Source organism: Cetorhinus maximus, chromosome 19 (assembly GCF_964194155.1).
Source record: "Cetorhinus maximus chromosome 19, sCetMax3.hap1.1, whole genome shotgun sequence".
Lineage (NCBI taxonomy): Eukaryota > Metazoa > Chordata > Chondrichthyes > Lamniformes > Cetorhinidae > Cetorhinus > Cetorhinus maximus.
Window position 1 is genome coordinate 97,695,638 of NC_135897.1, and position 17,554 is coordinate 97,713,191.

At 44.2% G+C, this 17,554-nt stretch overlaps 1 protein-coding gene across 1 annotated transcript in view; it reads right to left on the bottom strand.

Moving 5' to 3' along the window:
- LOC144694054 (myoneurin-like) overlaps nt 1-17,554 on the bottom strand; it is an 82,743-nt gene that overhangs the window by 19,586 nt on the left and 45,603 nt on the right. The window contains exon 6 of the mRNA XM_078564416.1: nt 13,949-14,032. Within this exon, the coding sequence (XP_078420542.1) occupies nt 13,949-14,032 (84 nt within the window). The remainder of the gene's footprint in view (nt 1-13,948; nt 14,033-17,554) is intronic.

Consider the following 17,554-nt stretch of genomic DNA (forward strand, 5'->3'; position numbering starts at 1 on the left):
ATTTACAGGTCAAAGAGGAAGAAATATATTTAAAGAAGGATGGAAAGCTGCATGGGTGTGGCCATGTGAGATCTTGAAAGGTGCACTGTGAGAAACAGATTTGTGGGAAAAGCCTCTAGTCACCCTGGAGAGGTTTGCTGTTACAGTAACCAAGGTTTTGTTAAAAGCCTTTGGAGTTTCACTGTCGAGTGAGAGGGAGAGAGAAGCTGTGGAATACCTCCCTTATAGCAACAGTGGGTGCTTGTGGTAATCTTGCTGTATGTTTTATAGGTTAATAATCTATTTTGGACTGTTGCCTGAAAGGGATTTGTAATTGGGGGTCTAGTTAATTACAAATCTTGCGGAAACTGTCATAAAACTAAATGTAACTGTGTAATGGAAATCTTGTGTATTTAAGTTTTCTTTTCTTTTGTTAATAAATGTTTTAATTTAATCTTTAAAATCTCTAAAGATGGTAGTGGACTCGTTACTTCTGACTTCAGTGCACAAACTTTCTCATAATAAATACAAATTGCAAAATCGTTGTGATAGCGTGGCCAAGTTTCCCTTTGGGATTTAGTCAGCCTGGCAAATACCAGGTTGACAAGTCCCCGAGTTGTGATAGACTTCATCCTAGGGTCTTAAATGAAGTGGCTAGTGAGATAGTTGATGTGTTGGTTTTAATTTTCCAAAATTCACTAGATTTGGGGAAGGTTCCATTGGATTGTAAAATAGCTAATGTAATTCCTTTATTCAAAAAGGGAGTGAGACAGAAAGCAGGAAACTATAGACCAGTTAGCTTCACGTCACAGGGAAAAAGTTAGAAGCTATTATTACAGCTGTTATAGCAGGACACTTAGATAAATTCAAGGTCATTAGGCAGAGTCATCATGGTTTGTGAAAGGGAAATCATGTTTAACCAATTTATTGGAGCTCTTTGAAGTGCTATGGTTAAAAGGGAACCGGTGAATGTGCTGCACTTAGATTTTCAGAAGGCATTTGATAAGGTGCCGCATCAAAGGTTTTTGTGGAAAATAAAAGTTCATAGTGTAGGAGGTAACATATTGGCATGGATAGAATATTGGCTAGTTGATAGGAAACAGAGTAGGCATAAATCGGTCATTTTCTGGTTGGCAGGATGTAACGAGAGGTGTGACACAGGGATCATGTGCTGGGGCCTCAGCTCTTTACAATTTATATAAATGACTTGGATGAAGGGAACGAAGGTATGGTTGCTAAATTTGCTGATGGCACAAAAATAGGTAGGAAAGTAAGTTTTGAGGAGGACATAAGGAGGCTACAAAAGGATATAGTTAGGTTGGATAATTGGGCAAAGATCTGGCAAATAGAGTATAATGTGGGAAAATGTGAGGTTATCCATTTTGGCAGGACAAATAAAAAGGAAGCATATTATCTAAATGGTGAGAGATTGCAGAGCTCTGAGATTCAGAGGGATATGGGTGTCCTAGTGCATGAATCATAAGGTTAGTATGCAGGTACAGCAAGTAATTAGCAAAGCGAATGGAATGTTATCATTTATTGCAGGGGATTTGAATACAGGAGTAAGGAGGTTATGCTTCAGTTATACAGGGCATTGATGAGACTGCATCTGGAATACTGTGTGCAGTATTGGTCACCTTATTTAAAGAAAGATGTAAATATATTGGAAGCAGTTCAGAGAAGGTTTACTAGACTAATACTGGTAATGGGTGGATTTTCTTATGAGGAAAGGTTGGACAAGTTAGACTTGTATCCACTGGAGTTTAGGAGAGTAAGAGGCAACTTGATTGGAACACATAAGATCCTGAGGGGACTTGACAGGGTGGATGTGGAGAGGATATTTCGTCTTGTGTGAGAATCTAGAACTAGGGGCCACTGTTTAAAAATAAGGGGTCATCCACTGAAGAGAGAGATGAGGAAAAACTTTTTCTCTCAGAGAGTTGAGACTTTGGAACTCTCTTCCTCAAAAGGTGGTTGAGGCAGAGTCTTTGAATATCTTTAAGGCAGAAGTAGGTAGATTCTTGATAAGCATGGGGGTGAAAGGTTATCAAGGGTAGGCAGGAATGTGTAGTTGAGGTTAAAATTAGATCAACCATGATCTTATTGAACGGCAGAGCAGACTCGAGGGGCAGAATGGCCTACTCCTGCTCCTAATTCGTATGTTCGTAAACACCTCCTCAAACAATTTAAATCAATTCAAACTAGTCAGATAGACACAACCCTTCCCTTAAAAAAAATCACGCTAACTGCCTTTGATTAAAATGATTTCCATTGTCCCTCAGAACATTTTCCAATAATGTACCTACCACTGAGGTGAGGCTGATTGGCCTGTAATTACTCAGTCTCTCCTGAGATGCATTTAAAGATACTGAGGGAAGAAAGAGCAGAAATACTCAGATACAGGAGTGATGTCAGAGGACTGGAGAATTGCAAATGTTACGCACTGTTCTTTTTGAACAAGTGTAAGGATATGCCCAGTAAGTACAGGCCAGTCAGTTTAACCTCAGTGGTGGTGAAATTTTTAGAAAAATAATTCGGGACAAAGTTCATTGGCACTTGGGCAAATGTGGATTAATTAAGGAAGGCCAACACCTGATTTGCTAGGGTTAAATTGTGCTCAAAACACAAGTTAGTTAGCTAATGAGGTAAGAGAGAGCATAGATCAGGATAATGCAGTTGATATGGTGTACGTTCAGTAGTTGGTACTCTATCCTAATTGGATCATCAGGAAATAAGGAGACCAAAACTATACTCAGTGTTCCAGATGTGGTTTCACCAAGGTTATGTACAACTGTGGCAAAACTCCCCTACTTTTATAATCCATTCCCTTTGCAATAGGAACATAGGAAATAGGAGCAGGTGTAGGCCATTCCACCCCTTGACCTTAGTCCGTCAATCAATTAGATCATGGCTGATGTTCTACCTCAACGCCATTTTCCTGCACTATTCCCATATCCCTTGATATTTTTAATGTCTAGAAATCTTTGTCTTGAACAATGGTTGAGCTTTTACAGCCCTCTGGGATAGAGAATTCCAAAGATTCACCACCCTCTGAGTGAAGAAATTCCTCCTCATCTCAGTCCTAAATAGCCTAATGCCTATTTTGAAACTAAACCCTTTGGTTCTAGACCCCCCCCACCCAAGGAAAGAATCCTTCTTTGTAAGAATGTAGGCTTCATTGAGTTCACCTTTCATTCTTCTGGACTCTAGAGAATATAGGCTCTTTCCTCAACCTCTCTTCATAGGGCAATCCCACCATCCCTGGAATCAGCCTGATAAATCTTTGTTGCACTCCTTCTATGAAAAGTATATCCTTCCTTAGGTAAGGAGACCAAAACTGTATACACTACTTCAAGTGCAGTCTCACCGAGGCTCGATACAACTGCAGCAAGACATCTTTTCTCCTGCGTCAAATCCTCTTGCAATAAAGGCCAACATACCATTTGCCTTCCTAATTTCTTCCTGCAAACTGTATGTTAGTTTTCAGTGACTTATGAACAAGGACACCCAGTTCCCTTTGGACATCAGCATTTCCCACTCTCTCCCCATTTAAGATATACTCTGCACATCTGTTCCTCCTGTCAAAGTGGATAACCTCACATTTTCCCACATTATATTCCATCTGCTATGTTCTTGCCCACTCACTTTGCCTATCCAAATCCCCTTGAAGTCTCTTTGTATCCTCCTCACAACTCACAATTCCACCTAGTTTTGTGTCATCAGCAAACTTGGAAATATTACATTTAGTCCACACATCCAAATCATTTATATAGATTGCGAACAGCTGTGGCCCAAGCACTGATCCTTGTGGTATCCCACTGGTAACAGCCTGCCAACCTGCAAATGATCCATTGAATCCTACTCTCTTTTTTCTGTCTGTTAACCAATTCTCAATCCATGTCATTATATTACCCCCAATCCCATGAGCTCTAATTGTGTTTACTAATCTCTTGTGTGGGACCTTATCGAAGCCTTTTAAAAATTCAAATATACCACATCCACTGGTTCCCTCTTACCTATTCTGCTAGTTACATCCTCAAAAAACTCCAACAGGATTGTTGAGCATGGCTGCCCAATCTCACCATTATTTCCTAAGTGCCCAGTTATCACATCGTAGATTCTAACATTTACCCTTCTACTGATGTCAGGCTAACAGGTCTGTTGTTGCCTGTTTCCTCTCTCCCTCCTTTCTTAAATAATGGGGTTACAATTGCTACCTTGCAATCTGCAGGAACTGTTCCAGAATCTATAGAATTTTGAAGGTTAACCACCAATGCATCCACTATCTCTAAAGCCACCCCTTCCAACACTCTGGGATGTAGGTCATCAGGTCCAGGGGATTTATCAGCTTTCAGTCCCATTAATTTCACCAGCACTACTTTTTTTACTAATATTAATTTCTTTCAGATCCTCAATCTCACTAGTCTCTTGGTTCTCCAGTATTTCTGGGAGGTGTTTGTATTTTCCTCTGTGAAGATAGACACAAAGTTTTTGTATAATCTCTCTGCCATTTCCTTATTCCTCACTTAAATTTCCAGTTGCTGCCTGTAATAGGCCAATATTTGTCTTTGCTAACCTTTTCCTTTTTACATGCCGAAAGAAGCTTTTATATGTTTCATGTTAGTTTACTCTCATATTCTATTTTCCCTTTATCAGTTTCTTGGTCCTCCTTTGCTGAATTCTAAGATGGTCCCAATCCTCAGGCTTGCTACTTTTTTGGCAACTTTATAAGCCTCTTCCTTCGATCTAATACAATCTTTAACTTCCTTTGTTTGTCGTGGTTGAATCACCTTTCCTGTTGGGTTTTTGTGCCTCAGAGGAATGTAAATATGCTGTAGACAATGTATTAATTATTTAAATGCTTGTCATTGCCTGTCTACCATCATACCTTTTGATGCAGTTTCCCAATCTAGCACAGCCAATTTGGTTTTCATACCTGCGTGGTTTTCCTTTGTTTAGATTTATAACCCTAGTTTCAGATTGAACTACATCACTTTCAAACTTACTGTAAAGTTCCATCCTTTCAAAATGTCGAACCCTTGACCATTCAGTGCCCAGCCTTGGTCACCCTGCAACCATGTCTCTGAAATGGCAATTAGATCATACCTGTTTACTTCTATTTATGCCATCAATTCATCTACCTGGCTGCTAATGCTGTGTGCATTCAGGTAGTTGCTTTAATTCTGTCTTTTGTGTTATTTTCACAACCTCCAGCCTTATCTGCTGGCACATTCCTAAGTTTGTATGCTCTATCCCTTCCTACCACATGCTGATTATCCATTTCCCTTATTGTTACCTTGCTCTCATGCCTTGTCTCCTCTCTTGAATTTATCACATCTTCCCTCACTGGATCCCTTGCCCCCACTATTTAGTTTAAAGCCCTCTCTACCGCTAACAATCTATTTGCCTTCCTAATCGTTTCTTGTACCTGCAGACTAACTTTTTGTGATTCATGTACCAGGACACCTAGGTCCCTTTGTATCATCGAGTTCTGCAATCGCTCTCCATTTAAATACGATACTGCTTTTCTATTTTTCCTGCCAAAGTGGACAAGGTCACATTTACCCTCATTATACACCATCTGCCAAAGTTTTGCCCACTCACTTAACCTATCTATATCCCTTTGCATATGCTTTACCTCCTCTTGACATCTTACTTTTCTACTTATTTTGGTGTCATTGGAAAATTTAGCTACCTTATAAACAGTTAAGATCCCAGCACTAATCCCAACCCAAAAAAGTCCATTTATCCTACTCTCTATTTCCTGTTAGCGAATCAATCTTTTGTTCTGATGAGGGGTCATATGGACTTGAAACATTGACTCTGTATTCCTCTCCACAGATGCTGTCAGACCTGCTGAGTTTTTCCAGCAATTTTTGTTTTTGTTTTAGATTTCCGGCATCCGCAGTATTTTGCTTTTAATTTTTTATCTATTCTAATATGTTACCCCTTACACCATGAGCTCTTATTTTGTATAGTAGCCTTTGATGTGGCACCTTATCAAATGTCTTTTAGGAATCCAAGTATACCAGATCTACAGGTTTCCCTTTACTCACCACGCTCATTACTTCCTCAAAGAACTCAAATAAATTGCGTATACATGATTTCTCTTTCATAAACCATGTTGGCTCTGCTTGATCCGATTATGATTTTCTAAGCACCCTGCTATAATCTCCTTAATAATGGATTCTAGCAATTGCCCTATGACAGGTGTTGGGCTAACTAGCCTACAGCTTTCCGTCTCCCTCCTTTCTTGAATAAAAATGTTACATTTGCTATTTTTCAATCTGTTAGGGTCCTTCCAGGATCCAATGAATTTTGGAAGATTATAACCTTATAACCAATGCAACTACTATCTCTGCAGCCACTTCTTCCAAGACCCTTGGATGCAAAGCATCAGGTCCTGGGGGCTTATCAGCCTTTTGGTCTAATAGTTTTCCCAGTACCTTTTCCCTGATGATAGTGATTGTTTTAAGTTCCTCCCCCTCTTTCACCTCTTGATTTTCAAGTATAAGTTTTCTCCTACAGTGGATACAGACACAAATTGTCTTCACTTCCTCTGCCATTTCCCTGTTTTCCATGATTAATTCCCCAGGATTACTCTCTAAAGGACCAACACTTGCTCTGCCTTCATACCCTTACAATTACATTTATTTAGGTTTAAAACACTAGTCTTAGACCCATAATTCTCAATTTCAAACTGTACGTGAAGTTCCCTCGTGTTATGATCATTGTCACCTAGAGGCTCCTTTGCTATGAGGTTATTGGTTAATTTTGTCTCATTGAACATTACCAGGTCTAGAATAACCTGCTCCCTGGTTTGCGCTAGAGTTTACTTTTAAGAAACTGTCCTGAATACACTCTGAATTTATTTTCCAGGCTACCTTTGCCAATCTGATTCGCCCAATCTACATGCACATTAAAGTCACCCACGATTATCGCGGTATCTTTTTTTACACGCCACAATTATTTCTTCCTGTATGCTTTGACCTACAGTGTAACTAAATTACTCCTACAAGTGACCTCTTACCTTTCCTATTTCTTATCTCTGCCCTTACTGATTCGACACCTTGTTCTTCCTAGCTACGATTATCTTTCACTACTGCACCAATGACATCCTTAATTAATAGACCATCCCATCAGGTTTTCCTAGCTTCCTCTCTTTTCAACATTTTCAAATCCCTTTCATTATTCAGGGCAGGTCCTAGCCTTGGTCACCTTGCAACCATGTCTCTGTAATGGCCATTAGGTCATACATATTTATTTCTAACTGCAAAGAGCCGTGACTTTGTGGGAGGGAAGTCACTGGTGTCTATGTTGGAGAGAACTGGTGCGAGGACTGATCTCTGTTTGATGCCATCATTGGTTATGCATGGCTGGCTGATTTGATCTGCAAGGTGCACAATGAACTGTTGCCTGTTGATCATGGAGTTGAATAGTTGCAGGTTTTTCCAAACAGCAGAGTTTCAGCAGCATGCCTGTGGACCACACTGTCATAGGCACAGGGTAAGGCAACAAAACACGGTTCCTGTCTTCACAGAATCACAGACTGGTTACAGCACAGGAGGCCGCCATTTGGCCCATTGTCTCTACACCGGCTCTCCGAATGAGCAATTCACTTTGTGCCATTCCCCCACCTTCTTCCTATAATCCTGCACATTCTTCCTTTTCAGGTAACAATGTAATTCCCTTTTGAATGCTTTGATTGAATCTGCCTCCACCACACTCTCAGACAATGCATTCCAGACCTTAACCACTCACCCTGTGAAAAAGCTTCTCATTATGTTGCTTTTGCTTCTTTTGTCAATTACTTTAAATTTGTGCCCTCTCATTCTCTATCCTTTCATGAGTTGGCACAGTTTCTCTCCATCTACTGTGTCCAGACCCCTCATGATTTGAATACCTCCATCAAATCTCCTCTCAGCCTTCTCTTCTCCAAGGAAAACAGTCCCTTTCAAACTTTCTAAAATTGGCCTCAATGTGCGTGGTCAATGTCAAGACCTGCTTGAAGAAACTGTGACCTGTGCAAAAACCTGCCTGTTGGGGTGGGGGCGCTGCTGCTTCCAGAGTGGGACTCAGTTTGTTTAGCAGGAGGCATTCCAGAATATTATACATTATCGAAAGCAGAGAGATGGAATGGAACAGTGCAGGTTGTCAAGTGGCTTCTCTGTTTTGGCAATGGGCACTGTCTTGGATTGGTGCCAGGTGTTTCAAATAGTACCTGTGCTGTGGGTGTTGGTAATTAGCTTTACTAGCCACTTCCTTCCCTGTAATCCGATGTTCTTCAGGAATTTTGGGTAAATCCCATGAGTCCTGCTGCTTTGCCTGGCCTGGTAGCCATCTCAGGGCGCTGTCCACTTCCCTCTTGTGTGCAAGGGCTTGGGGCAGTCTTGAGAGATTGCGTCAGGGCTGTTTTTACCATCTGCTTATCTTCCCTGCTGGCTGGTATCTTTCAATTTATTAGGACTTGTGATCAATGGCATCAGTGTTGATTCTGGGCTGCTGGTGTGGCTTTCACTCGGCTGTTCCCAGGCAGCAGAGGAGTTTGCTTGCCTTTTGGCTCAAGTGCATGAAGTCAATCTTCACCACCGTTTCCTGCCATCTAATCAGGCGTCCTTCATCAAGGGACTCAAGGAATTCTGCTGCCACACTGTAGTCTTTCCATGTAGTCTTCCAGGAGCCTCTAACTTAATCCGTTGTTTCTACATTTCTCTACAATTTACATACACATTTACTCTTCTATCTCCCACTGACTGTTTGGAGGTCTATAATTACTCCCAGCAGAGGAATTGCCCTTTTTTTGTTCTTCAGTTCAACCTATATGGCCTCATTTGATGCTCCTTCTAGGATATCATCCCTCCTCACAACTGTAAATGTTTCTTTAACCAATATTGTGATATCTATTTCATTTTCGGCTCTAATTTTCATAGGACCATAGAAAGGTTACAGAGCAGAGAGACCATTCAGCCCATCATGTCTGCGCCAGCCAAAAAAAAGAGAAAAAGAAACTAGCCACTCATTTTTAATCCCACTTTCCAGCCCCTGGTCTGTAGCCTTGCAGGTCACAGCACTTCAGGTGCAGATCCAGGTACCTTTTAAATGAGTTGAGCATTTTAACCTCAACCACCAAGGATCCACCTTCCCTCCAGTACTTCCCCTTTCACTATGCTTATTGTATCTAATATTTCATACTCCTCCTCTTTAACTAGAATGTCTGCATCATCCCTCTCCTTAGTGAAAACAGAGACAAAGTACTCATTGAGTACCCTGCTCACTTCTTCTGCATCAACCCACAAGTTAGCATGTACATTCCTGATAGGCCCAACCCTTTCCTTATTCTCTTGCTCTTAATGTACTGGTAAAACTCCTTTGGGTTTTCTTTGATTTTACCTGCCAATATTTTTTGTATTCTCTCTTTGCTTTCCTAATTTCCATTTTTACTTTACCCTTGTACTTTCTATAATCCTTTAGGCTTTCTGCAGCATGAAGTCTTTTGTGACTGTCATAAGTTTTCTTTTACTGCTTTATCTTGGCCTGTATGCCTCTGGATTACCAAAGGGCTCCAGATTTGGCAGTACCACTCTTTGTCTTTGTGGGTACATGTCTCCACTGTTCCCATAGAATCTCGCCTTTCAATGCCTCCCACTGATTTGACACCGTTTTTCCTTCTAATAGCTGTGTTAGGTCCACTCTCGCCAGCTCACCTCTCAGCTTTGTTAAATTTGTCTTCCCCCAATTTAGAACTTTGTTCTATGTTTGCCCTTTTCCATAATGATGCTAAATCTAACTATATTATGGTCAAGGCAAAATACTGTGGACGCTGGCAATCTGAAACAAAGACAAAAAATGCTGGAAAAACTCAGCAGGTCTGACGGCATCTGTGGAGAGAAAGACAGAGTTAACGTTTCGAGTCCGTATGACTCTTCTTCAGAGCTATTTTTATATGTTATAGTCACTATCTCCAAAATGGTGCTCCACTGTTACTTCATCCATTTGCCCAGCTTCATTTCCTAAGACTAAATCTAGAATTGCACCCCATTGGGCTCGTTACGTGCTGGCTCAAAAAGTTCTCTTAAATGCAGTTCAAGAATTTTATGCCCTCTGTGCCATTCACACTGCTCATATCCCAATTGGTATTAGGGTAGTTGAAGTCCCCGATTACTGCCCTATTGTTTTTGCACTCAGGAATCTGTCTACATATTTACTCTTCTAACTCCCTTCCACTATTTGGGGGGTCCATAGTACACTCCTAGCAGTGTGGCTGCCCTTTTTTTATTACTGAGCTCAACCCATATGGTCTCATTTGATGCTTTATTTAGTATATCATCCCTCCTCACAGCTGTAAATGATTCTTTAACCAATAATGCTACACCCCCACTTTTTTATCCCCCTCCCTATCCTGCCTGAAAACCCTATATCCAGGGATGTTGAGCTGCCATTTTTGCCCCTCCTTAAGCCATGTTTCTGTTATAGCGATGATATTATGCTGCCATGTGTCCATCTGTGCCCTCAGCTCATCGGCTTTATTTACTATGCTCCTTGCATTTACATATATACCCTTTAACACTGCCAAATTCCAGCACTTATTAACCAGTGCTGCTTCTGTCTTTCAGAGTCACTCACCAATTCTCCACCTCCCGTTCCCTCTTCTGAATTTACCCTCAGGTTCCCATTCCCCTGCCAATTTAGTTTAAACCCCCGCCAACAGTACTAGCAAATCTCCCTGCGAGGATATTTGTCCCAGTTCTGTTCAGATGTAGACCGTCCAATTTGTACAGGTTCCACCTTCCCCAGAACAAGTCCCAATGCCTCAGAAATCTGATGCCCTTCCTCCTACACCAGCTTTCCAGCCACATGTTTATTCGCTCAGTTCTCCTATTTCTATACTCGCTTGCATGTGGGACTGGGATTAATCCTAAGATTATTGCTTTAGAGGTCCTGCTTTTCAATCCCCTCCCTAAGGTCTGTTTTCAGGATCTCATCCCCTTTCTTATCTAAGTCATTGGTACCAATGTGGACCATGACCTCTGGCTGATGACTCCCCACCTCCAGAAGAATGTCCTGCAGCCGCCCTACGATATCCTTGACCCTGGCACCAGGGAGGCAACATTTCGTCCTGAGTCATGTCTACAGCCACAGAAACACCCGTCAGTTCCCCAAACTAACAAATCCCTATTACTACTGCACTCCCCCTCTTCTTTCTTCTCTCCTGTACAGCAGAGCCAACCGTGGTGCCACAAACTTGGCTCTGACTGCATTCCTCTGAGGAACCAGCGACCTCACCGGTATCCAAAACGGAAAACTGATTTGTGAGCGGGACCCTAGGGGACTCCTGCACTACCTGCCTAGTTCTCTTGGGATTGTCTGGCGGTCACCCATTCCCTTTCTGCCTACAGGCTCCTAAGCTGCAGTGTGACCACCTCCCTGGAAGTGTTATCTATGTAGCTCTCAGCCTCGCGAATGTGCCACAATGACTCCAGCCCACCACTCGAGATCTAAAACCCGGAGCTCAAGGTTCTGCAGCTGGTGACCCTTCCTGCACCTGTGGTCATCTAGGACACCAGTAGCGTCCACAACTTCCCACATATTACAGGACATGCATTCCACACAACCTGCCATGGCTTCAATTTACTTCCCTTGCGTTAACTTTATTTCACTCTGGTTTACTCATACAAATTAATTTTACTTGGCTTCGACAGCTTTATTTCCATATTGCTTATGTTTCTTACTTAAATGTAAGTAGCCCCTTCTTTTAAAAAGAATGTGCTTGCCCCTTCTTTTAAAAAGAATGTGCTTTTTTAATCTCAGCTACTTGATGACACTCCATAACAGCAGTTTCTCACCAGCCAATGAACTTACGTTTCTCCTGTGATGTTAGGTACTAGATGTTGCTGACTGTCTGGCTTGGGGGCCCTCCTCTCACACTCTTCTCTAGGTGCTGCTGACTGCCTGTCCCAGAGCTCTCCCCTCTCACTCTCCTCTAGTTGCCTCTGACTGCCTGTCCCAGGGTCCTCATCTCACACTCTCCTCTATCCTGTCTGAAAAAACTGCAGCTAGGAACATTGAGCTGCCATACCTGTCCTTTTTTGAGTCACGGTTCAGTAGTAGCTATGATATCATGTTTTCAAGTGTCTATTTGTATCCTTAGCTCATCTGTCTTATTCAACAAATTCCTTGCATTGAAGGGTATACCACTAATCACTGAAGAACTCCTTTTAGTCTATTTTCGTGTCTTTGGTTCCTTTGCATTCCAGCCTAGCTTTCTAGTTTCCTACTTTCTACTTACAATTTTGCTACTCTCATTTCTGAATCTGAATCTATGTTCAGCTTCCCAACCCCTGCCGAGTTAGTTTAAACACTCCCTAACAGCATTAGTAAATTGTTGGGGTTTGTAGAGGGTCCAACTCCTCTAAAACCTGTCCAATACCCCAGGAACCAAAGTCCTCCCCATACTGTACCATTTCTCCAACCACACATTCAGCTGCACTATTCTTCTGCTTCTGTGTGCACCAGCATGTGGCACGAGTACCTTTGAGGTCCTTTTTTTCCCCAATTTCTTTTCTAGCTCCCTAAAATTTGCCTATAGGACCTGATATTTCTTTTTTACTCATGTCATTAATTCTAATATGGACATCATCTGTGGCTGTTCACCCTCCCACCTCAGAGTGCTCTACAGCTACTCAGTGACATCCTGGAACCTGGAGCCAGGGAGACAACATGCTATCCTGGAGCCAGGGAGACAACATGCTATCCTGGAGCCAGGGAGACAACATGCTATCCTGGAGCCAGGGAGACAACATGCTATCCTGGAGCCAGGGAGACAACATGCTATCCTGGAGCCAGGGAGACAACATGCTATCCTGGAGCCAGGGAGACAACATGATATCCTGGAGCCAGGGAGACAACATGATATCCTGGAGCCAGGGAGACAACATGCTATCCTGGAGCCAGGGAGACAACATGCTATCCTGGAGCCAGGGAGACAACATGCTATCCTGGAGCCAGGGAGACAACATGCTATCCTGGAGCCAGGGAGACAACATGCTATCCTGGAGCCAGGGAGACAACATGCTATCCTGGAGCCAGGGAGACAACATGCTATCCTGGAGCCAGGGAGACAACATGCTATCCTGGAGCCAGGGAGACAACATGCTATCCTGGAGCCAGGGAGACAACATGCTATCCTGGAGCCAGGGAGACAACATGCTATCCTGGAGCCAGGGAGACAACATGCTATCCTGGAGCCAGGGAGACAACATGCTATCCTGGAGCCAGGGAGACAACATGCCATCCTTGAGCCATGTCTGCACATGCAGAAACACCTGTCCATTCCTGTAACTTTTGGATCCCCTATCACTGTTGCTTTCCTGCTCTTCCTCCACCGTGCCCCTGATTCCATACAACTGAGCTACCCATCGTGCTGCAGCCTTGGCTTTGGTTGTACTCCCCAGAGCAACAATCACCTTCATTAGTATTCACTAATCCCAATGACCCACTCTGTTCCCACAGCCCTATATCAATTCCAATCTAATTCCACTGCTATCTCACGCCCCCTCTTTCTCTTGTCAGCCATCTTCTCCCTTGCTCACGTACTCCACCTCACACACCCTCTCCCTCCTCCCATCTCTTCTCTTCCTCCTTCAGCCATTCTGTTCCATATGTCCTCCCTCCCTCCGCACATCCTTGCCCATCCTCCCTCCCCCCTGCCCCCCACATATTAGCATTCTCACACTCACTTGTTCCCCCTCACCCATCCATTAGTTCTCCCACTCTTCTCCCACTTTCTCTCGCTTCCCATCATTCCTACCCTTTGAACCAAACCAAGTGTATGGGGGTCACTAGGTGGTACTTTATTTATTAATTGGACCATCAAGGAAGCTTCGAGTCAACAATTTTTCCTAAGGTATTAAGATTCTACTGAATGAGGACCAGTGTAGATTCTTTCCCATCTCCCAGTGCTGCCATTTACCCGTGTGTGATCGGCTGTGTTTATTCAGCTCTCCTGAAGAGATGAAACTTTTACTACATGTCCGACAGCTGTACGGTTTCTCACCTGCACAAGACAGAGTGAAACAAACTAGTCAAAATTACAGTAACTTCAATCAATTAAAATCATCAATGTCAGCATCTGGCTAATTATTGAGAGAGAGATTGGGGCCTGGTTAGCACAATAACCACCTGCCAGGATCAGATATTCTCCAGATGCACCAGTTACACACCAGAAATCAGTTACATAGTGTCAGCTTGGTTCAGTCAGTAGCGCTCGGCGCCAAGTCAGATGCTCTGGATTCGAGTACTCAGGCAGCAGAACATCCTTAGCTTCAACAGTTGACCAGACACAGAGGTTGGCCCAGGACACTCAGAATGTGCTCGGGTGAAACACACTGGATTATGGACACAACCAGGTCATATAAATACTGTGGCTACAAGAGCAGGTCAAAGGCTGAGAATTTTGTGGAGAGTAACTCACCTCCTGACTCCCCAAAGCCTGTCCACCATCTACAAGGCACAAGTCAGGAGTGTGATGTAATACTCTCCACTTGCTTGGATGAAGCTCAACATCATCCAGGGCAAAGCAGCTCGCTTGATTGGCGCCCCATCCATCAGCTTCAACATTCACTCCCTCCACCACTGATGCACAGTGGCAGTAGTGTGTACCATCTACAGGATGCACTGCAGCAGCTCACTAAGGCTCCTTCAACAGCACGTTCCAAACCTGCAACTTCTACCAACTGGAAAGACAAGGGCAGCAGATACAGGGGAACATCTGCAAGTTCCCCTCCAAGCTACGCACCCTGCAGACTTGGAACTATACTTCACTGTGACTGGGTCAAAAACCTGAAATTTCCATCCTAACAGCACTATGGGTTTACCTATATGACATGGACTACAGCGGTTTAACGTTGTAACTCAACTCCACCTTCTCAAGGGTAATTCAGGATGGGCAACAAATGCTGGACTAGCCTGTGACATTCGTGTCCCATGAATAGGTAATATCAAAAAAAAGATTTGAGTTGCTAAATCTGTTCTGAATCTATCCCATTTAGCACAGTGTCAATGCCACACAACACAATGGAGGCTGTTCTCAGTGTGAAGGTCGATTTGTCTTCACTTCTACCGATACTGTCATGGACGCATAGATTGGTGAGGGTGAGGTTAAGTAGGTTTTTCCCTCTAGTTGGTTCTCCTATCACCTGCCGCAGGCCCAGTCTGGCAAATACATCCTTCAGGACTCAGCCTTCTCAGACAGTAGTGGTACTGTCACACCACCCTTTGCGATAAACATTAAAGTGCTCCACCTTGGTACATTCTGTACCTTGTTAGTCTCAGTGCTTCTTCCAAGTGGTGTTCAACATGGAGAAGTGCTGCTTCATCAGCTGAAGGAGGGCATTGGGTGGTAATTATCAGGAGGTTTCCTTGCCCATGTTTGACCTGATGTCATGAGACAATGTGTTCCACAGTTAATGTTGAGGACTTCCAGGGCCACTCCTGCACATTTGTATACCACTGTGCTGCCACTTGTGATGGATCTGTCCTGCCAGTGGGACAGGACATAACTTAGTTGATGGAGAAATCTGGACCATTAACTGAAAGGAATGTGAGTACGACTGTCAAGACATTGTGTGAATCATCTGTGTAACAAGTTCCCAATTTTGGCACAAGCCCCAGATGTTTCCAAAATCGACATGGTTCAGTGTGTCTTGGCAGTGTCCTGTGCCTAGATAAATGCCAGTGGCCAGTCCAGTTTTATTCTTATTATTTTCTGTCATGGTTTGCTACAATGAGTGGCTTGCTAGGTCATTTCAGAGGGCAGTTAACAGTCAACCACAGTGCTGTGTGTCTGGGTTCATATAAACACCAGACCAGGTAAGGACAGCAATTTCCTTCCCTAAAGGACATTGGTGAACCAGATAGGTTTTTATAGTAATCTTGTAGTTTGAAGATGACCATTATTGATACAAGCTTTTCATTCAGGATTTATTTTAATTACCTGAATTTAAATTTCCCACCTGTCACGGTGGGATTTGATCTAACAGCCTCGGGAATACTGGCTGAGCAACATAATCACAATGCTGCTCTCCTCCACTGATACCTGATGAACAGAGTTACACAAATGCCAACAGCCCTATGGCCTCCCCACTACAATGCCAAATCTTCAAGCGAGTTTCAATGTTATTTGGTTGTGGGAAGCAAGTTGCTGTCCCCACAGTGTATTTGATTTCACCTGTCCATGGTCTCTGAATCCATATCTTGGGATTAGCTACAAACATGTCTCTCAGCTATTGTAGGAACTGCAGGATTTTGAGTCACACATTAATAGGGGACTGACTCAGTTGATCCGGGGGGGGTGGGAGGGGATCCGCTGGTTGGTGTGTATGCAGGGGTGGTGGTGGGGGGGCAGAGAGGAGGGGGAATTCTGACTGGTTTTTCTTTCCCGAGCCCTGAGGCAGACACCAGCTTGAATGGAGCTGCCTTTTCCTGGCCCCTGATCAGGCCCAGTGAGAGTGTGGAGCACACAGGGGAGGATCAGGAACCAGTCAGAGTGTGGAGCACACAGGGGAAGACCAGGCCCAGTGAGAGTGTGGAGCACACAGGGGAAGATCAGGCCCAGTGAGAGTGTGGAGCACACAGGAGAGGATCAGGCCCAGTGAGAGTGTGGAGCACACAGGAGAGGATCAGGCCCAGTGAGAGTGTGGAGCACACAGGGGAGGATCAGGCCCAGTGAGAGTGTGGAGCACACAGGGGAGGATCAGGCCCAGTGAGAGTGTGGAGCACACAGGAGAGGATCAGGCCCAGTGAGAGTGTGGAGCACACAGGGGAGGATCAGGCCCAGTGAGAGTGTGGAGCACACAGGGGAGGATCAGGCCCAGTGAGAGTGTGGAGCACACAGGGGAGGATCAGGAACCAGTCAGAGTGTGGAGCACACAGGGGAGGATCAGGCCCAGTGAGAGTGTGGAGCACACAGGGGAGGATCAGGAACCAGTCAGAGTGTGGAGCACACAGGAGAGGATCAGGAACCAGTCAGAGTGTGGAGCACACAGGGGAGGATCAGGCCCAGTGAGAGTGTGGAGCACACAGGAGAGGATCAGGAACCAGTCAGAGTGTGGAGCACACAGGAGAGGATCAGGAACCAGTCAGAGTGTGGAGCACACAGGGGAGGATCAGGCCCAGTGAGAGTGTGGAGCACACAGGGGAGGATCAGGAACCAGTCAGAGTGTGGAGCACACAGGAGAGGATCAGGCCCAGTGAGAGTGTGGAGCACACAGGGGAGGATCAGGCCCAGTGAGAGTGTGGAGCACACAGGAGAGGATCAGGAACCAGTGAGAGTGTGGAGCACACAGGAGAGGATCAGGAACCAGTGAGAGTGTGGAGCACACAGGAGAGGATCAGGCCCAGTGAGAGTGTGGAGCACACAGGGGAGGATCAGGCCCAGTGAGAGTGTGGAGCACACAGGGGAGGATCAGGCCCAGTGAGAGTGTGGAGCACACAGGAGAGGATCAGGAACCAGTCAGAGTGTGGAGCACACAGGGGAGGATCAGGCCCAGTGAGAGTGTGGAGCACACAGGAGAGGATC